Genomic DNA, 20670 nt, shown 5'->3' with positions numbered 1-20670 from the left:
CCACCCCCGTGAAAAAAAAACAACAACGACTTCACCCCCTGAACTCGCAGAGGCTCCACAGTTTCCTGTATTCACCCCAAAAGCGCCCTGCGCTTCGGCCGAGCTCACAGCCGGACCACGTAGGAGTCGCTGTGGGTCAAATGGCGAACCCAGCGCTGGGGGGGGGCCGGGGGGGCGCCGGGGGGGGCGGAGAGGCGAAGGCAGCGCAGCCGCAAACCTGACACCGTCAGAGCCGGGAGCTCAAAGGTGAGAGCGGCCGGGCCCAGCCCCAGCGGGGGGGTGGGGGGCAGCTGAACCTGCAAGGCAAATATGGGGGGGTGAGGGCGGCGCTGGGGGGGCACAGGGGGGTCGCACAGGGCTCTCACACCCCCAGGGGGTCACACACACACGTTGGGGTCACCCTGGGGTCACAGTGGGGTCACACCCCCCCTGGGGTCACACTGGGGGTCTCCTCACCCTGAACACAGCGCCCAGCTGTGCCCCCCCCTGGCACCGTGGGATGGCCCAGCGCAGGCAGCGTCCCCCCCCCTGCAGCTCTGCCGTCTGCTCGGGGCTGCTCAGCTCCTGTGCCAGGCTGGGGAGGGGGAAAACACGGTGAGAACCCCCCCCGCTTCGACCCCCCCAAAAGCGATGGCCTCCACCAGACCCCCCTGCGATGCCCACCCCAAAATACCCCCCCACATCAATAGCACGCCCCCCCCCGAGGAATGAATTCTGCCCAAAAAATGGGAGCCCATCCCCGGGACATCCCCCCCCCCAGTGTGCCCCGCCATCAATAGAACTCCTCCACAAACAGAACCTGATGCCCCCCACCCTAAATAAGACCCCAACTCCCCAAAAAAATGCCTCCCCTCCCCCCATCAATGGTGTCCCCCCTCTGTAATCCCAGCTCCCAAATTTCAGCCCCCCCCCCTGAAATGAAACCCCCCCCAAAAATAGGGACTCTCCCTGAAATCCTCACATCAATGAGACCCCTCCCTTCCTCACTCCCAAAATTACCCCCTCCCCTCAATGGGACCCCTAAAAAGCCCCCCAGAATCCCCCCCCCCCACCTGCTCGCTTCCCGGGGCAGCGGCAGCTGCAGCACAACATTGATGGCGTGGCTGGAGGGGGGTGAGGGGGGGCACAGTGTGGGGTCACCCCTTTAGGGTCATCCATCTTAGTGCTCCCCCCCCCCTAAAATCACCCACTGTTTTGGGGGCAGATCGCAGCGCAGCTTCAGGTGAATGCGGAGCCTGTGGAGACAGCGGGGGGGAAGGGGGGTCACCCCAATGGGGGGCACCGGGGGGACATCGGGGGGAACATATTGGGGGGGCATTGGGGGCAAAATTTGGGGGACACATTGTGGGGGCATTGGGGGCGGGATATTGGGGACACACTGGGGAGGTCCTGGTTGTCACCTCCCCGCCGGGTCCCACTCCACGCTGGGCAGGAGGCGGAAGGGCAGCGGCACAGGAACGTCCTCAGCCAGCTGGTAGCGCATCAGGGTCACCTGGGGGGGGAGCAGCCATGGGGGGCTCTGTGTCACCCCCCCCCATACCCCTCCCAACTCCCCCCCATACCTCCCCCGGGCCAGGGGTCACCCGCAGGACTCGCTCCTGCTCAAACTCCTCCAGGTCCACGGAGCTGTGGAAGGCGACAGCAGCCAGGGGGAGGCGGCCATAGCCTGGGGGAGGGGGGGGGTCAAAGGGGTCAGGGGGGTCGGGGGGGTCAGAGGGGGATGTGGGGGGTTTGGGATGCTGCGGTCTCACCGCGCTGCTCCTCCGTCCCCACACTCAGCTCCTCCGTCAGCCCCATGCGCAGCTCTGGGGGGGGGGAAAACACCCCACAGTCACCCACCAGACCACCACCCACATCACCCCTGTGGACCCCCCCCACCGGCCCCACTGTCCCCCCATTGCCCCATCACCCCCCGTTGCCCTCCCCATCCTCATATTGCCCCCCACTGCCCCTCATCGCCCCCTGCCATTCCCCCCCATTACCACCCCATCCCCCATTGCCCCCCATCGTCCCCCATTGCCCCCTCACCGCAGCCCCCAGGCACGAAGCTCTTCAGCCGGATCTCCCCCTGCACGTCCACCTTCAGGGGCGTCCCCTGCGTGGGGTGATGTGGGGTCACATGGGGTCACAGGGGGTCACACGACGCCCCCAGCCCCGTCCCCGCTCACATTGGCAGCAATGACGACCGTCAGGCGCTCCACGACGTCCACGAAGAGCTCACTGCGAGTGGGCTGCGGACAGCGGGGTCGGAGTGGGTCATGTGGGGTCACTATGGGGGTCCCTGTGGGGTTCTTATGGGGTCAGCGTGGAGGGTCACTGTGGGGTTGCTGTGAGGTCGCTGTGGGGTCAGTGTTGGGGTTGCTGTTGGGGTCACTGCGGGGTCTTTGGGGGGTCTTTGTGGGGGTCCCCACCTGCTCGCCCCTGGGGGGCAGCACCGGGCGGTTGGTGACGGAGCCGGGCGCCACTTTGCTCTGCTGCGTCTCAGCGCCGAACTGCGGGGACAGCAGGAGGGGTTTGGGGTCACGGCGGGGTCACAGCAGGGTCACGGCGGGGTCACGGCGGGGTCAGACCCCCTCACCAGCCCCACGGAGCGGAGGTCCAGCAGGCTGAAGGCTTTGGTGGTCTCGGGTTCTCCGTGGGTCGCGCTGCGCAGCACTTCGGTGGCGGTGGTCTGAATGTATCCGAAGTCCTGGGGGGGAAATCCATGGGGCAGCGGCCCCATAGGGACAGCCCCAGCCCCATAGGGATGTCCCCAACCCCACAAAACACTCCCAGCCCCATAGCAATGCCCCTCAGCTTCATGGGATGCCCCCAGCCCCACAGCACACCCCCAACCCTTTGGGACGTCCCCAGCCCTACAGAACACCCCCAGCCCCATTGCAATGCCCCTCAGTTTCACAGGATGTCCTCAGTCCCACAGAACACCACCAGCCCTTTGGGATGTCCCCAGCCCTTTGGGATGCCCCCAGCCCCACAGAGACCTCCCCAACCCCCCGGCTGCCCCACCACCATCTCTCCCAGCAGTTCGTGCACGAGGGCCACGTTGACGCTGACGCTCTTCTCGCTCAGAGTCCCGCAGTGCTCTCGCAGCAGCGTCACCAACCTGGCACCACAACTCAGGGTCACCCACACCCGCACATCCCCCCCCCATCCCCACACCCCACCCCACATCCCCACATCCCGCCCCACACCTCCACACCCCCCCATCCCCACATCCCCCCTACACTCTCACGGTGACCCCATAACCCTCCCCCACCCCTCCCTCCTTTTTAACCCACCTGTTCAGGAACTCCACGAGGACGAAGGGCGAAGTGTCGGCCGTGGTGGTGACCCCCACGTAGAGCCCCCCGTGCCTCACGTGGACGAAGTGCCGCCCCTCCCGTGCCTGCAGGGCGATCCCAAGTCCAGCGGTGCCCATATGGGGTGACCCCAGAGATGCCCCCCCACCCCCCATTCCGTGGGGTCCCCCCCCACGTGACCCTCACCATGAAGACGGGCGCTCGGTCCCCGGGCAGGGAGGTGACAGCGCGGTAAAAAGCGTCCGTGACGTCATCGCCGCCGTCCCCGCGGACTGGTTTTTGGGGAGGGGGTCAAGGAGCGAGAACGGAAGAGCAGGTGGGGGGTCGTTGGGGGGGGTAGGGAACGTTTCGTAGGATACAGTTCCTGTACACCAGGCGGTCGCCCTTGGAGGACAGGATGAAGAGCTGGGAGATCATGGCGGGAGAGAATTTGCTGAAAATACGCTTTTTTCACCCCAATTCCCGACCCCACATTTCTCCCGGTGCGGTCCCTTTAACAAATCCGGAGTCTTCGCCGGAAGCGTCGGCGGTCACGTGACGGCAGCTTCCGGAAGAGCTGCTATTGGGCGAGGGGAAGAGGGATAGGGCTAGGGGCCCGCCGCGCGCCGCCATTGGTTGGAGAGCTCACGGGGAGGGCAGAGAGGCGCGGCCTGCGCGGTATTGGTCGGTGAGGGTCACGTGGCGAGGGGATTTCGCGCCAGTTTTGTGGAGTGGCGGGAAACGCGGCGGCGGCGGCGGCGGCGGGAAACGGACGGGACCGGAAGAGGAAATCGGGACCGAGCGGAGCGGCGCTCAGCGGCAGCGAGACAATGGCGCCACGTGACTACGAGGCGGAGAAAGGTGGGGGGAACGGCGGGGAGGTGGGGGGAAATAACGGGGAGATGGGGGGGAACGGAGCTGGGGGGGAAATGCGGCGCGATGGTCGCCTCTCCCCCATCCAGAGAAGGCGAAGCGCTTCCTGCTGGAATTCTGCCGCCCCGGGGCCAACGGCAAGCAGTTCCCGTACCGCGAGCAGCTGGTGGGGACCCGCACAGCCCCCCTAAACCCCCTGCGTTCCCCCCCCCCAGTGTCCCTCCCCAGTCTGCCCCCCCACATCTCCCCCAATTACCCCCACGCCCCCCCAATCTGCCCCCCCCCCCGTGCCCCTCTGTTCCCCAACCCCCATCCTCTCCCAATTCCCCATCCCCCAAACCTCCCAATTACCCCCACATCCCCCCAACCGCCCCCGTGTCCCCACCCCCCACTCATTCTCTCCGTGTTCCCCCACGCCTCCTGCTAAGCCCCCCATCCAACACCCTCACGTACCCCCCATATCCCCCCCCCCCCCCCCCCCAATCACCCCCCACCCCCATAACGTTTGTGGTCCCCTTTGTTGTCCCCATTGCTCTCCCTCCTCCCCTGCAGTCTCTTCTCTATTTCAAACTCCCTTTTTGCCTCCCCCAGCATTTTTCTGCCCCCCCCATTTATTTCCATGCCCCCAGGCCCTGCTGGCTCACCGGGAGCTGCGAGCTCTCTGGGTTTCCCTATCAGACGTGGCAGAGGAGGACCCGGCACTGGCGGAGGCTGTGGTGGAAAACGTGCGGCGCTACCAGCAGCTGTTCAGCAGCGCCGTGCAGGAGCTGCTGCCCGGCTTCCAGCACGGACCGGTGGGGGAGCAGCACCAGGACCCCACCTCCACATCGACCCCCCCCCATCATGTCGCTCCCCCATTATCAGCCCGCCCCATCAACCTCCCTGTAACCCTCACTGCCCCCCCACCCTAACCCCATCACCCCCCCCAGCCCACCAGTTGTCACCCCCATATAAACCCCAGTTGCCCCCTGTTACCCCCACCACCATCACCCCCCGATAAGCCCCCAAAACCACCATTACCCTCCCATCATCCCCCCCATAATCTCCATCAAGCCCCCCTCCACCCCCGCCAGAACCCCCATCACCCCCCTACCACCCCCCCACCATCATCATCCCCCCCTCAGCCCCCCAATCACATCCCCCCACCTTAAGCATCACCCCCCAACCATCACCACCACCCCCGTAGCCCCCATAAATCCCCCCCCACCATCATCCCCCTCATAAGACCCTATCACCCCCGCCATCATCGACCCCCCCAGCCCTCACCCTCCCCCCACCACCCCCATTAGCCCCCCCAGGACCTCCCATCACCGTCACCCCCCCATTTGGTGCTCCCCACTCTGACACCCCCGTCTTTGCCCCCCCAGGTGTCTCACCGTGACGCCCTGGACGTCTTCATTGAGCACCGGTTGCTGCTGGAGCAGCGTGGCCGTGAGGGGGGGTCCACCCGCCCCCCCCACCAGATGTACCCCCCCGAATTGCTGCGCCGCTTGTGAGTGCCCCCCCCGCCCCCCCCAGTCCCCCCTCGCTCTCTGTGTGCCCCCATTCTGTGCCCCTCCCCCAGTTTGATCCCTTTCATGGCTTCCTCCTCCCCATCCCCTGCATCTCCCCTCAATCTTCCCCCCCCCCGGGACCCCTTGTTCCCCCCCCACAGCCCCCCCAGGCACCACAACTCCCCCGCAGACCCCACCCAGACCCATACAAACCCACCCCCCAGAGCCCCCCATCCCTCACAGGTGCCCCCAGTCCCCCCACTGACCCCCCCTACCCCCCCCCATACCCCCTCAAACCCCCCATAGACCCCTCTAGACCCCACAGGGCCCCCCAGACCCCCTCACAAACCCCCATAGAGCCCCCTACCCCCCCCCAAGCCCCCCATAGACCCCCCGCAGATCCCCGCAAATCCTCCCAGACCCCCACCAACCCCCCCCATAGACCCCAATAGACCCCCATAGAACCCCCAGCCTCCCATAGACTCCCCACAGACCCCCCACAAACCCCCCCGTTACCTCCCAGGCCCCCCATAGACCCCCCCAACCCCACCACAGCCCCCCAACAAACCCCCATAGACCCCCCCCCAGGCCCCCACAACCCCGCAGACCCCCACAACGCCCGTCCCCCCGCAGTGAGCTGTACTTCACCCCCCCCGACACGCTGAAGCCCCTCCCCATCCGCGCCGTGGGCGCCGCCTCCATCGGCCGCCTGCTGTCGGTGCGCGGCGTCGTGAGCCGCGTCAGCGCCGTCAAACCGCGCATGGAGGTGGCGACCTACAGCTGTGACCGCTGCGGGGCAGAGACCTTCCAGCCCGTGGGTGGGGGTTGTGGGGTCGGGGCGGTTATTGGGGTTAATGGGGTCCTGGGGTCGGTTGGGGTTGTGGGGTTATTGGGGGGGTTGGTGGGGCTTATTGGGGTGGTGGGGTGGGGGTTCAGGGATTGTTTGGCGTTGTGGGGTTGGTTGGGGTTGTGGAGTTATGGGGTGCAGGTTAAGGGATTGGTTGGCGTTGTAGAATTGGTTGGAGTTATTGGGGTTGTGGAGTTACGAGGTGGAGGTTAATGGGTTGGTTGGCGTTGTGGGGTTATTGGGGTTGTGGGGTTGGTGCGGTGGGGGTTAAGGGATTGGTTGGTGTTGTGGAGTTGGTTGGGGTTATTGGGGGGAGTTGTGGGGTTGGTGGGGTTGTGGGGTTGGTTGGGGTTATTGGGGTTGTGGGGTTGGTGGGGTCGGTTGGGGTCGTGGGGTTGGTTGGGGTTGTTGGGGTTGTGGAGTTATGGGGTGGGGGCTAAGTGGTTGGTTGGGGTTATGGGGTTGGTTGGGGTTATTGGGGTTGTGGAGTTATGGGGTGTGGGTTAAGGGATTGGTTGGCGTTGTGGAGTTGGTTGGGGTTATTGGGGTTGTGGAGGTTAATGGGTTGGTTGGCGTTGTGGGGTTATTGGGGTTGTGGGGTTGGTTGGGGTTGTGGGGTGAGGGGTTATGGGGTGAGGGGCTGAGACCTTCCAGCCTGTGGGTTGAGGAGTTATGGGTTGTGGGGTTATGGGGTCGCGAGGATGGGTTGTAGGGCGGTTGGGTCGTAGGGTTGCACAGCGGTGGGGTTGGGCTGCGGGTCTGAGGTTGGCGTCGAGTCCCTGCAGCCCGCAGCCCCCCCACCCCCATTTTGATCCCCCCCAGATCCAGGCGCCCACCTTCACCCCGTTGCTGCTCTGCCCCAGCCGCGACTGCGCCACCAACCGGGCCGGCGGCCGCCTGCAGCTGCAGAGCCGGGGCTCCAAGTTCATCAAGTTCCAGGAGCTGCGGCTGCAGGAACACGTGGGTGCCCCATAACGGCCCCATAACAACCCCGTAATGACCCCATAACGGCCGTAATGGGGTGGGGGGGGTCTGATAATCTGCCGCCCCACTTCGGTGCCCATAAACGCAGTGCGGGCCCTATAGACACCATGGGGAACCCGGAGACTCAGTGGGTGCCCCATAGACCCAACAGGGATCTCAGGCCTAATGGGGACCCCATAGGCTCAATGGAGACCCCATAGATCCCATGGGGACCCAACAAGGACCCCAGAGGGACCCCACAGTGACCCCACAGTCCCCCTGCTGACTCCACTGTCCCGCAGTCAGACCAGGTCCCCATAGGACGCCACACTGACCCCATAGGTACCCTGTAGCCCCCTTATAACCCCATAGTGACCCCCTATTCCCCGTCATCCCCCGCTGACCCCTCTGTCTGTCCGTCTGTCCGTCCCGCAGTCGGACCAGGTTCCCGTTGGCCGCCTGCCCCGCTGCCTGCCGGTGGTTCTGCTGGGTGAGAACAGCCGCCTGGTGCAGCCCGGTGACCACGTGGCCGTCAGCGGCGCCTTCCTGCCGGCGCTCAGCAGCGGCTTCCGGCAGCTCACACAGGTGGGGACCAGAACCGACCCGGTACCAACGCAGAGCCGCCCTGTGACCCGCCCCAAAGCCCCAGAACCAACCCCAGAACTGCCCCAAAGCCCCCAGAACCGCCCCAGTACCATCAGAACTGACCTCACGAACCACCTCCGTTGTCCCCAGAACCACCCCATGAACCATCCCAAAGCCCCTAGAACCGATCCCAGAACCACCTGGTGCCCCCAGAACCGACTCCATGAACCAACCCAGTTCCCCCAGAACCACCCTGCTGCCCCCAGAAGTCCCCCCAAAGCCCCCAGAACCACCCCCAGAGCAGCTCCTGCCAGAACTTCCCTCATCAACCATCCCAAAGCCCCCAGACTCCCCCCCGCACCCCCCAGACCCTCCCCCATCGATGCTCCCCCCCAGGGTCTCCTTTCCGAGACCTTCCTGGAGGCTCACCACGTGGTGAAGATGTCCAAGAGCGAGGATGATGCTGGCGATGAAGAGCTGACGCCGGAGGAGCTGCAGAAGATCACAGGTGAGGCTGCGTGGGGCTGTGAGCTGTGGGGTGCTGGGCGGGGTGGGGGGGCCGCTCTGCCCTACAGCCACCCCATAACTCGCCCTGCTGCCCCACAGAGGAGGATTTCTATGAGAAGCTGGCGGCTTCCATCGCCCCCGAGATTTATGGGCATGAGGACGTGAAGAAGGCGCTGCTGCTGCAGCTGGTGGGGGGCGTGGAGCGCAGCCCCCATGGGATGAGGATCCGGGGTGAGCATGGGGGGCAGCTGGGGGTCTGGGGCTCTGAAAAGGGGGATTTGGGGTCTGTAAAGTAAGATTTGTGGTTCCATGTAGTGGGATTTGGGGTCCCATACAGTGGGATTTGTGCTGCATAAAGGGAGATCTGGGGCTTCGTGCAGTGAGATTTTGGGTCGATTCAGTGGGATGTGGGGCTCCATGAAGTATGATTTGGGGTTCTGTACAGTGAGACTTGGAGTCCATGAAGTGTGATTTAGGTCTGTGTTCATTGAGATTTGGGGCTTCATGCTGTGGGATTTGGGGTCCCATATGGTGAGATCTAGGGCTCCGTGCTTTGAGATTTGGGGCTCCATGCAGTGATATTGGGGTCCCATGCAGAGGGATTTGGGGTCCCGGGGGGGATCCTTTGGCTCTGGGCCCCCTGTGAGGCTGTGGGGTCCCCCAGGTAACATCAACATCTGCCTGATGGGTGACCCTGGAGTGGCCAAATCCCAACTGCTGACCTACATCGACCGCCTGGCGCCGCGCAGTGAGTGCTGGGGGGGTTGGGATGGGCTGTTGGGGTTGGGTTGGGCTGAATTTGGGATCGTGTTGGGTTGTGGCTGGTTGTTTGGCTGTTGGGTGGGGAGGTTTGGGGTGTTGGGGTGTTGTTGGGCTGTTGGTGTTGGGTTGGGTGGTTGAGCAGTGTTGGGTTGAGCTGTTTCCGGTTGGAGGGTTGGGCTGTTGTTGGTTGGATGGTTGGTCTTTGGGTTGGTTGGTTGGTTTGTTGGTCTCCCCACGGCTCAATACACCACAGTTGGGTTGTTGGGCTGCTGTTGGTTGGGTGGCTGGGCTGGTTTTGGTTCCATTTTTGGGTTGGTTTTGGTTGGGTGGCTGGGCTGGTTTTGTTGGATGGTTGGGCTGTTGGTTGGGTGGCTGGGCTGCTGTTGGTTGGGTGGTTGCACCGTTGGTCCCCTCGCTGTCCCCACAGGTCAATACACCACGGGCCGCGGCTCCTCCGGCGTGGGGCTGACGGCGGCGGTGCTGCGGGACCCGGTGAGCGGGGAGCTGGCGCTGGAGGGCGGCGCGTTGGTGCTGGCGGACCGCGGCATCTGCTGCATCGACGAGTTCGACAAGATGGCCGAGGCCGACCGCACGGCCATCCACGAGGTGCTGGAGCAGCAGAGCGTCTCCATCGCCAAGGCCGGCGTCCTGGCCACCCTCAACGCCCGCTGCGCCGTCCTGGCCGCCGCCAACCCGGCCTACGGGCGTTACGACGCGCGGCGCAGCCTGGAGCACAACCTGAGGCTGCCCGCCGCGCTGCTCTCCAGGTTTGATCTGCTGTGGGTGCTGCAGGACCGGCCCGACAGGGAGCGAGACCTGCGGTGAGGGGCTGGGGGGTGGGGGGTTGGGACGGGGGGTGGGATGTGTGGGGATGGACGGGCTGGGATGGGATGGAATGGGGTATGGGGGGCTGTGGGGTGTAGGGGGGCTGTGGGGTTTGTGGGGTGGGGTATGGGGATGGGATGGGATGAGATGGGATATGTGGGGCTATGGGGTGGGAGGGGATGGAGTGGGAGGAGGGTGAGCTGGGATGGGATAGGATGTGATGTGAAGGGCTATGGGGTGTGGGGTGGATGGGAGGAGGTGAAGTGGGATGGGATGTGTGGGGATGGGAGGGAGTGGGGTGGGGAGAGATGGGATGCATAGATAGGGATGTGGGGTGGGGTAAGGTGGGATGCAATGGGGTAGGATATGTGGGGATGGGCTGGGGTGGGTCTGAGGGGCCGGGGGTCTCATAGTGGGGCCGCCCCCAACCTTTCACCCCCAACCTTTCTCCCCCCAGCCTGGCCCAGCACGTCACCTATGTGCACCAGCACAGCCGGCAGCCGCCCTGCGCCTTCCAGCAGCTCGACATGAAGCTCATCAGGTGGGGTCTCCACCCCCCAATGGCCCCCAAAGCCCCCGCAGACCCCCGCCGTCTCCCTGGATGCCCCAATGTCCCCTTTTGGTGTCCTCCCCCCCTACTGTCCCCAGAGGTTCTCATTGTCCCCTTTGGTCCCCATTAGCCCCCACTGCACCCCCCTGGTGCCCCCATTATTCCCCCCAATGCCTTCACTGTCCTCTGTCCATAGCCCCATTGCCCCCCATTGTGCCCCCACTGCCCCCCACTGCCCCACGATATCCCCGTTGTGCTCTCATTATCCCCCACGCCCCCATTATCCCCCTTTGGTGCCCCCATTGCCCCTTATTGCCTCCCATTGCCCTCTTTGATGCCCCTCAATGTGCCCCCATCGCCCATGAGTTGCCCCCGGCCCCCATGAATTCCCCCTTAATCCCGCAGGCGGTACATCGCCACCTGCAAGCAGAAGCAGCCCGTGGTGCCCCCAGCTCTGTGCGATTACATCACGGCTGCCTACGTGGAGATGCGGAAGGAGGCGCAGGCGGCGGCCGATGGCACGGCGTACACCTCTGCCAGGACCCTGCTGGCACTGCTGCGCATGGCCACGGCTCTGGTGGGCGGCGGGGGGCGTGGGGAGGGTGGGGGCGTTGGGTGGTGATGGTGGTGGCGATGATGGTGACATTGGATGGCGTTTTGGGTGGCATTGGGTGACACTGGATGGTGATGGTGATGGTGGTGGCATTGACTGGCATTGGATGGCACTTAGGGTGACATTGGATGGCATTCTGGGTGATGGTGGTGATGATGGTGGTGACGTTGGGTGGCATTGGATTGCACTGGCTGGCACGGATGATGGTGATGATGGTGATGATGATGATGGTGATGATGGTGATGATGACGATGGTGGCATTGGATAGCACTGGCTGGCACGGATGATGGTGATGATGATGATGGTGATGATGATGATGATGGTGATGGTGGTGGTGATGGTGACGATGGTGGCGGTGTCACGGCGCAGGCGCGGCTGCGGTTGGTGGACGTGGTGGAGAAGGAGGACGTGAACGAGGCCATGAGGCTGATGGAGGCGTCCCGGGATTCCCTGCAGGGCCACAAAGGGCAGCAGGGCCGGTGAGTGGGGGGGGAGGGGGGGGTCCTTATGGGTTCTGGGGGGTCACCACCATTGGGGTCTCCCTATGGGGTCAGGTAGGGCAGGGAGATGCCATCACTGGGGGTTGTCCCCATGGGACTTGGGGTGATGCCTCCATTGGGGTGTCCCCATGATGTCCGTGCAGATGCCACCCCTGTCGGGGTGTCCCTATGGGATCTGGGGGAGGTCACACCACCCCTGGGCTCCCCATGATGTCTATGGAGATGCCTCCTCTGGAGCGTCCCTTTGGGGTCTGGGGAGGGGTCCCCACCATTGGGGATGTCCCCATGGTGTTCCCATGATGTCCATGGAGATGCCACCACCATTGCATTGTCTGTGTGGGATTTGGGGAGGGGTCCCTATGGGGTCTGGGGGGGTCACCACCATCAGAGTGTCCCTTTGGGGTCAGGGAGATGCCCCCATTGCTTTTGTCCCCATGACACCCATTGTGTTTTCCCCATTGGATTTGGGACGACCCCCCACCCTGACCCCCCATCTTTCCCCCCCCCCCTGCAGCCCCCCCCGCCCGTCGGACGCCATCTTTGCCGCCCTCCGGGAGCTCTCGGGCCCCTCAGGCCGTTCTGTGAGCGCAGCCGAGGGGCTGCAGCGCTGCGTGGCCAAAGGCTTCACCCCGCTGCAGTTCCAGGCGGCGCTGCAGGAATACGAGCAGCTCAACGTGCTGCAGCTCAACGCCGCCCGCAGCCGCATCACCTTCGTCTGATGTCACGCGGGGGGGCGAGGAGGGGGGATGCGTCTGGGGGGGGGGAGCGGCCCGTGGGCTGTAGGAGGGGGGTGGGGGGGCGTCTTCCGGGGGTCCACCCGTTCCTTGTGGCAGTGGGACCCCCATCCCTTGTGGGACCCCCATCCCTTGCCGCACAGGGACCCCCATCCCTTATAGCATTGGGACCCCATGCCTTGTGGGACCCCCGCATCTTTTGTGGGATCTCCACCCCTTACAGCATTGGAACCCCCCATCCCTCGTAGGAACCCCCATCCCTTACAGCACAGGGGACACCCTATCCTTCATGGGGTCCCCATCTCATGGATTGGGACCCCCCTCATCCCCTGTTTCATTGGATCCCCCCTTCCCTCATGGGTTGGGACCCCCATCCCTTACAGCATAGGGACCACTCCCATCTTCTGTGGGATCCCTCATCTCTCATGGGCTCCCAATCCATTGTGGGATTCTTATTCCTTATGGGATCCCCATTTCTCGTGATATTGGGACCCCCCCCATCCTTCATGGGACCCCTATTTCTTATAATATTGAGGCCCCCATCCTTATAGCATGGGGACCCCCATTCTGAGGGGCAGTAGGACCCCTCACCCCTCCTGGCATTGGGACCCCCATCCCTTGTGGGACCCCCCCCCCATCTCTTATGGGACCCCCATTCTGCGTGCCAGCAGGACCCCCACGCCTTGGAGCATTGAGACCCCATTCCTTATTGGTCCCCCATTCCTTATGAGACCCCCCACCCCTTATAGCATAGAGACCCCCATTCTGAGTGGCACTACGGCCCCCAACCCCCTTTTCCCCTCCCCTCCCCCCACGGGTCTGTTTGTCGGCTGCACGCTTTTAATGAGCCAATAAAGGGAGCGGACGGAGGCGCCGTCAGTCAGAAGAAAAGCCCCCGCATGCGGCGCCCGATGCCCTGCCGGTCGTACAGCACGTTGAACTTGTTGACGAACTGATTCATGGTGTTGCACGTCTTGGTGATGGTGCCCAAATAGGCCATCAGCCCCACGTCGTTACATTGCTGGGGGGGGGGAGGAAACGGGGGGAGGGGGGGGCAGCCGGGGTCACCGGGATGGCCGGGACCACCGCCCCCTCCTGCAGTACCACCGCCACCACCACAGGGGGCGCCACCTCCCGCATTACCACCGCCCCCACCTGCAGTACCACCGCCACCACTACAGGGGGCGCCACCCCCTGGAGCTCTTTGTTCCTTCTACACCACGGCGCTCCTTTGGCTGTCACCGCCCCCCCCGGGAGATCAACTCCCACCCCCCCAAAGGATGTCACCACCTCCCCTCCCGGAGGTCACCCTCCTTAAAGGTCACCCCCACCCTGGAGGTCCCCCCTCACCTCCCCCCTCCTGGAGCTCACCCCCCCCCCCCTTGGAGGTCACCCCCTCCTTGCCCCGCCGCCTGCAGCCCCCTCCCCAATTTGCCCCCCCTCACATCATAGAAGTCGGTTTTGAACTTGTCTGTGCTGAGCACGGGCAGGCAGTGGCACAGAGCGCACGCCTCGCGCAGGATCTCATGGTTGAACGGGACAGCGCCTGTGGGGGGGCATGGGGGGGTCGTGGGGGGAAGGAAACCCGTCTATGGGGAATCCCCCTTTGTCAGGACTCCCCTGTATGGAACCCACTCCTCTATGGGAGACCCCCCCCTATGGAGACCCCCCCTCCATGCAGACCCCTCCCCATCTATGGGGGCCCCCTCTCTGTGGGAACCCCCCTCCACGGGGACCCCCTTTCTATTCGGACCCACGCCTCCTTGGGGACCCCCCCTCTATGAGGACCCCCATCCACGGGGGCTGTGGGGTTTCCCGGGGGGTAACTGCTTCCATCCCCCATAGGGACCCCCTGTGGGGTCACCGCACATCCTGTGGAAGGGGCAGAGACCCCCGTGGTCGCCCCCCCCCCAATCTCCCCCCCACTCACCGCTCTCGGCCGCCCTCACGTACTCCAGGATGAGGCGCACGCGGCTGTGCAGCATTTTGATGGCGCTGTGCTGGGCGATCAAATGCTCGGCCACTGGGGGGCGCCACCGAGTCACCAAAACCCCGTCACATCCCCCCCCAAACCGCCCCACATCCCCCCCCAAACCGCCCCACATCCCCCCCCACTGCTCCACAACCCCCCTCTAGAACCCCAGACCCCCCAGACCCTCCCAGACCCCCCCCAGGAGCACAATACCCCCCCCCAGACCCACTTTAGCCCCCCGAAGTCGCCCCCCACACCCTTCCAGCACCCCTTTCACCCTCTGAGCCCCCGCCCCACACCCCCCCGGTTGCCCCCCACCCCCCGTTGCCGCCCCCCCCACCGGTTGAGTTCTCCCCGCTCCCGGTTGCCGTCATCCTGGCCACGTGATCCACCCCGATCCGCTCTGCCTCCTCCGTGGCCAAAGTGTAGGGCAGCTCCGCAAACAGCATCGTGGCCTGGGGGGAGGCATGGGGTGAGGACCCCCCCCCACCCCCCTACATTCAGGACCCCCACAACCCCCCCGGTAACCCCCGCCCCCCACTGCACCCCATGCATCACTCTGGATTCACACCCCCCCCCAGTAACACCCCATAGCCCCCCGTGCCCCCCATTAACACCCCACAGCTCCACTCCCTCCCCTTCAGGACCCCATACCCCCAATCAGACCCCCCTCCAGCCCCCCCAATAACGCCCTATGGACCCGCGTGCCCCCCCATTACCCCAATAACGTCCTACAGACCCACTGTGCCACTCCAGCCCCATTAACACCCCGTAAACCCACCCCCCCGTAGCCCTATTAACACCCTACAAACCTCCATGGCCCCCCCCATCCCCATTAAAACCCCACAATCCCCCCCCACCCCATAACCCCCCCATTACCTCCCCGTTAATGATGTCAATCACCGACTCAAACACGCTGACTGGCAGCTGTGGGGGGAGCAAGAAGATTTGGGGGGGGTTTCAACATCTCGGGGGGTCTTCAATACGGGGGGCTCCTCATTATGATGGGGATCCCACTGTGCCCGACCCCAAAACTCACGTCGGTGTGCTTCGTCATGGGGTTCAGCTTAAGGAACAGGGGGCTCTCGATGATCTCACACACCTGGGGGGGGGAAGGAGCAAAATTTAAGGGGGGGAGCAATGTGGGGCAGTGACCCCTCCCCAGATTAGCCCCATAGAGCAACATCTGCCCCCCCCCTCCCCCTCATAGCCCAATATTTGCCCCCCCCGCCAGCCCCCCACCTGTTTGTGCACGCTGATATCAGCGGGTTCTGGAGGCCCCCCCGTTGTGTACCAGCCCAGGAACTCCAGCTCCTTGAACACCTGTTTGACTGGGGGGGGGGGAGCAAATTGTGGGAGGGGTCACCGGAATGGGAACCCCAAGGTTCCCCTACGGGTCCCCCACAGCCACCCTATATTGCAACCCCCCCCACCATGGGGCCTGCCGGGACCCCATTAACCCCCCCACACCTCAGGACCCCCCCCAGACCCCCTTTAACCCCCCAGTACCCCCCCCAGACCCTCAGAACGTCTCCAGACCACCCAACCCCAGAACCCCTTTAACAGCCCAGACCCTCCCCAGACCCTCAGGACCCCCCCAGCCCCCCCAGGACCCCTTTAACCTCCCCACACACCCTCAGGATCCCCCCCAGACCCTTCCAGAACCCCTTTAACTCTCCCAACCCCCCGCACACCCACCCCTTCCCCCCCAGGACCCCTTTAATCCTCCCCAGACCCCCCCCAACCCTCAGCTTCCCCCCGGCCCCCTTAGCCCCCCCCTCACACTGCTCCTCCTTGGTATAGTAGTACTCCTTGTCGATCACCACCTGCCCGTCCGCACTGTGCGCCAGCAGCTCGAAGGAATTCATCACCTCGATGCTGCGGCCCTCCTGGCGCCCAATCAGAGCCCCGATCACTGGGAGGGGGGGGCAGGGGGAGCAGTGAGACCCCCATAGGGCACCACGGCCCCCCCCCCCCCCAACCCAGACCCCCTCCCCATTAGGGGCCACATGGAGCCCTCTGGGTTATTGCACCTCCCGTCCACTAGGGGGAGCCCTTTGGGGGGGAGGGGGCACTGCACCTCCTGTCCGCTAGGGGGAGCCCTTTGGGAGCCCCAAGGCGATGCAAAAAGGACCATTGGGGTTTTTTGGGGCCACTGGTGTTGAGAGGGGATGCAGTGTGACCCCCATAGGGCATTAGGACCCCCCCCTTGGGGGGTACATGGAGCTCCATGGGGGCACTGGGGAGGCCCAGGGGATGCAGAAGGACCACTGGGGTATTTTGGGGTCATTCTGGACCCACATTTGGGGTCAGCAATGGGGATGTCTGTCACTGCCAAGGGCTGATGTGGGGCTCTCTGGGGGGCTGTAGGGTGGCCACAAGGCAGCTATGGGGCACTATGGGGCAACTATTAGCATTACGGGGCAACTATAGAGCACTTTGGGGTTACTATGGGGCGCTGTGGGGCAGCTTTGCGGTCACTATGGGACACTATGGGATCTCTATGGCGTTCTATAGGACACTCTAGGGTGCTATGGGGCAGTACGGGGCAGCTATGGGGTGTAATGGGATCACTACAAAGCTCTATGGGGTCACTATAGGGTCACTATGGAGCTCCGGGGGGTCACTATAGGGTCACTATGGGGTTCCTATGGGGTCACTTTGGGGTCACTATGGGGTTACCATGAAGTTACTACGAGGTTACTATGGGATCACTGTGGGGTCACTATGGGGTCATACTGAGGTCACTGTGGGGTTACTATGGGGTCACGTGGGGCTCTATGGGGTCTCACCCTGCCCGGGCCGCCCCTCCTGGCAGCGCATTCGGATCCAGTGGTCGGAGATGTTGAGGATCACCAGGGGGTGCAGAGCCACTGCCACGCTGCCGGGGACGCCCCCCGCCATCACCGGCGGCACTGCGGGAGGGGGCGGGGTCAGGGGAGGGGCTGAGCCAATAGGAAGCGGGGATGGTGGGGGGGCGGGGCCAGGATTTGGGGGCATGGCGGTGTGGTTGGGGGGCACGGTGAGAAGGGGAGGGGCTAAGAGGGGGTTCCGGCCAATGGGGGCGCAGGGATTAAAAGGGGGCGGGGCTACGGTGGAAAGGGGGCGTGGCGAAAGCGGGTGTGGTAGAATTGGGGGCGGGGTCCGAATGGGGTGCGGTCTGCGGGAGGTGGGCGGGGCATAGAGAAAGGGGCGGGGCTCCGGCCGTAGTGGGCGGGGCTTCGGGCGGGGGCGTGGCCACGAGGCCGAAGGGCGGAGCGCATCGCTCATGCCGGGCCTGCTCGGCTTCCGGGTCCAACAGATGGGCCCGAATTGCAGCCGCGCGTCCGAGAGGCGGGACGTGAGCCCGTACCTGCCGCGTCCACCTCCATCCCGGCGCCGTTAGTCCCCGCGGCCGCCGCTCCTCCTCCTCCCACCGCCGCCGCCATCGCCGCCGGACGGCGCCGAACTGCGCGTGCGCGAGCCGGAAGGGGCGTGGCTTCGCGCGGCGCGCATGCGCAGAAGGAATCCGGGCTGGCAGCGCATGTGCATTGAGCGCGAATCGGACCGCGCATGTGCAGACCGAGCCGGCTCAATTGGGACGCGCCCCCCCATCTGACCTTTGACCTCAGGGTGACCCGGAAGCCTCGAAGCACACCCTGACCTCTGACCCCCAGATGACCCCTACGATCCGTTTTGGGCCTCAGCAACATCGCCAGGCCCCATTTTGGGGTAATCCGGTCCAGTTTTGCTCCCCAAATCCCCCCCCCCCCCCCCCCCATAAAAAATCCACCGCTGCCATTTTGGGGTGAAATTCAGCGTTTATTGGGGTGGGGGGGCGGGGCCCCGCAGCAGCCATAGGGGCAGCAGGAAGGGGTTGAGGGGGCAAAGCCCCATCGCCTTCCACGGGGATTTGGGGGGGGGGCTGTGGGGGCGGGGGGGGCTCTGGGGGGCGCTGAGGGAGCTGTAGGAGCCCCGCAGGTGGCGGCGCAGGGGGGAGATGTGGGGCAGCGCCTGCAGCTGGGGGGGCAGCGAGGCCAGCAGAGCCAGCAGCACGGCAGCCTCTGGGAGGGGGGCAGAAATACATGGGGTCAGGGCATCCTCACAGCCCCCCTATAAACCCACGGCCCCCCCATATTCCCCCCCACAATGGCCACAGCCCTTTTCTCCCCCCCCACCCCATAATACCCATCCCTACACCTCCCCACCCCCCACACACTCCCATATCCCCCCATGCCCCATTTCTCCCCCCTGCCCTCCCATATCTCTCCCCCAAAAAGCACTTCACCCCCATATCCCCCCTCCCCCCATACCTGCCCCCCCAAATCCCCCCCACTTCTTCCCACCCCCACCCCCACCCTCCCATATCCTCCCCGTATCCCCCCATATCTCACCCCCCAACTCCCCCCATACCTGCAGGCTGCAGTTCGGGGCCATCTCCCCCCCGTGCCCCCCGGGCCAGGATCCCATAAAGGCGCCCATAATCGACCCCCAAAGCCCCCCCCTTCAGGCTCAGAGGCTCTGTCCCCGCCACCGTCAGCGCCTGGAAAATAAAGGGTTAACAAAAATAAATTGATTTTACACCACAATCCCCCTTTTTGGCCTCAAATCGCAGCTCCAGGCTGCAGAAATGCCAGTTTTTGTCTCCCCTGCCCCAAGTCCCCACATTTTGCCCCAGAAACCTGAGAGAAAGCTGCTGCTGCTGCCTCTTCCAATGGGCCAGAAACGGTCTGTGCCAACTGCAGCCAAATCTGGGGGAGGGGGAAAAGGATTGGCGAGTCAGAGGAGTTGGGGGGGAACAAAGGGAAGGGAGGGATAAAGGGATAAAGGAGTGGGGGGAGGAAAAAGGGGGGACTTGGGGGAGACAGAAGGATGGGGGGGGACAAAGGGACAGTGAGGATAAATGGGCAGGGGGAGAGAGGGGTGGGGGTGGCCAAAGGGGGGATAGAATGGGGAAGAGAAAGGAATGGAGGAGACAGAGGGAGGGGGACAAAGGGGGGTAAATAGGGAAGATAAAGGGATGGGGGGAACAAAAGGGGGGGGATCAAAGGGATGGGGGATAAAAGGACAGGGAGCGATAAAAGGGGGACAAATAAATGGGAAGGGGGACAAAAGGGTGGGGGGGACAATAAAGGGGCAAGGGGACAGAAGGGGTGGGGTCAAAGGAGGGGGGGCCATTTGGGGGTGGGGTCACCGAGGGGGTTGAGGGGTCACGTGACCGGGGGGGGGGGGGAATTGTCTCACCTCGATGGGCGCCGGGCGCCGCTCCCTGTTCTGCTGCTCCTCCCGCAGCCACTTGCGGTGCTGAGAGCTCAGAGCTTCCCGAGCCGCCCGGCCCCGCAGCCGGGTCAGCTCCCAGCGGATCTGAAACGGGGGGGGGGGCAGGGGGTCGTGAAAGCTGGGAGGAGGAGAATCTTGGGGGTCTCCTCCCATCCGTACTGGTGATGCTGGAGGGATCCTCACAGCGGTGGTCCTCCCAGGACCCCTCGGACGCCCCTCAGCTTCCCCAACCCCGGCCCCCCTCAGCCCCCCCCCAGACCTCCTTCAGGCCCCCCTAAGTCTCCCCACTCTCCTCACCGGACCTCCTCACCCCCCCCGGCCCCCAGGACCCCCCTCAGCTCCCCAGTCAGCCCCCATAGACCCCCCCTTCCCCCCGCCAGGCACAGACCCCGTAAGACCGCCGCCCCCCCGGCCCACCTCGGCCTCGCTCCTGCGCGGCAGCCGTTCCTTCATTCTCCACGGCTGTGGCTCCGGCAGCCCCAGCGCCGCCTGATCCCTGAGAGCGCGCAGAAGCGCCCGCTTCTCCCGCGCCGTCCACGCCGCTCTGGTCGGGGGAACCGCCGCCGCTGCCGCAGCTGCCGCCCCCCCCGGTGCCGCCCTGAATCGCGCCGGGGCCGAACGGGGCCGCAGCGGCGGCCTCATCTTGGGAAACGAGCGGCGCGCCGGGGTGACGTCACGCGGCGCGACGGGCGCGAAAAGATGACGTAAAAACCCGCGGGATTGATGCAGCGCGTGTTGCTGACGTCACTACTGCGCGACTGCAGTTAGGTACTGCTGCGTCTGCTGGTTACGTCACTGCTGCCGCGGGGCACGATGGGAAATGTAGTCCCCACGCGTGAGAGCGGACTACAAATTCCCCCCCATGACCCCCCCCCAACCAAAGGACCCCCACTGCCCCCCTCCAGGGAC

The 20670-nt window shown here is 64.7% G+C and overlaps 4 protein-coding genes across 5 annotated transcripts; 1 reads left to right on the top strand and 3 right to left on the bottom strand.

Moving 5' to 3' along the window:
• Positions 1-30: 30 nt before the first annotated feature.
• Positions 31-3871, bottom strand: AP4M1 (adaptor related protein complex 4 subunit mu 1). Of its 2 annotated transcripts, XM_090129292.1 has the most exons (16): positions 3772-3871; positions 3659-3683; positions 3486-3571; positions 3279-3385; positions 3007-3103; positions 2579-2689; positions 2412-2492; positions 2169-2231; positions 2029-2095; positions 1752-1805; positions 1563-1666; positions 1401-1492; positions 1191-1235; positions 1053-1103; positions 457-574; positions 31-296 (listed from the first exon to the last, which is right to left on the bottom strand). In XM_090129292.1, exons 3-16 carry the CDS (start codon positions 3486-3488, stop codon positions 105-107), a joined length of 1185 nt encoding a protein of 394 aa, XP_089985418.1. In that variant the 5' UTR covers positions 3489-3571; positions 3659-3683; positions 3772-3871; the 3' UTR covers positions 31-104. The 2 variants fall into 2 exon arrangements, with proteins under 2 accessions (XP_089985418.1, XP_031465946.2); XM_031610086.2 differs by having other exon boundaries at positions 3659-3800.
• Positions 3872-4003: 132 nt separating this feature from the next.
• On the top strand, positions 4004-12553 carry MCM7 (minichromosome maintenance complex component 7). The gene is made up of 15 exons (XM_090129291.1): positions 4004-4139; positions 4241-4317; positions 4781-4945; positions 5519-5643; positions 6278-6458; positions 7314-7451; positions 7890-8039; positions 8436-8547; positions 8646-8777; positions 9211-9294; positions 9736-10129; positions 10591-10674; positions 11089-11260; positions 11666-11775; positions 12311-12553. Exons 1-15 carry the CDS (start codon positions 4109-4111, stop codon positions 12513-12515), a joined length of 2160 nt encoding a protein of 719 aa, XP_089985417.1. The 5' UTR covers positions 4004-4108; the 3' UTR covers positions 12516-12553.
• A 799-nt stretch (positions 12554-13352) lies between these two features.
• COPS6 (COP9 signalosome subunit 6) lies at positions 13353-18007 on the bottom strand. The gene is made up of 10 exons (XM_031610090.2): positions 17855-18007; positions 17295-17417; positions 16286-16417; positions 15745-15833; positions 15542-15604; positions 15382-15429; positions 14843-14957; positions 14461-14553; positions 13976-14076; positions 13353-13551 (listed from the first exon to the last, which is right to left on the bottom strand). Exons 1-10 carry the CDS (start codon positions 17928-17930, stop codon positions 13411-13413), a joined length of 981 nt encoding a protein of 326 aa, XP_031465950.1. The 5' UTR covers positions 17931-18007; the 3' UTR covers positions 13353-13410.
• A 293-nt stretch (positions 18008-18300) lies between these two features.
• SNAPC2 (small nuclear RNA activating complex polypeptide 2) lies at positions 18301-20632 on the bottom strand. Its single transcript, XM_090129304.1, has 5 exons — positions 20179-20632; positions 19726-19845; positions 19164-19232; positions 18895-19024; positions 18301-18545 (listed from the first exon to the last, which is right to left on the bottom strand). The coding sequence occupies exons 1-5, from the start codon at positions 20401-20403 to the stop codon at positions 18304-18306; spliced, it is 786 nt and encodes a 261-aa protein (XP_089985430.1). The 5' UTR covers positions 20404-20632; the 3' UTR covers positions 18301-18303.
• Between the last annotated feature and the right edge of the window lie 38 nt (positions 20633-20670).

Source organism: Phasianus colchicus, chromosome 36 (genome assembly GCF_987193195.1).
Source record: "Phasianus colchicus chromosome 36, bPhaCol1.hap1.1, whole genome shotgun sequence".
In the NCBI taxonomy this organism is placed as follows: domain Eukaryota; kingdom Metazoa; phylum Chordata; class Aves; order Galliformes; family Phasianidae; genus Phasianus; species Phasianus colchicus.
This window is presented reverse-complemented; position numbering and strand designations above follow the sequence as displayed.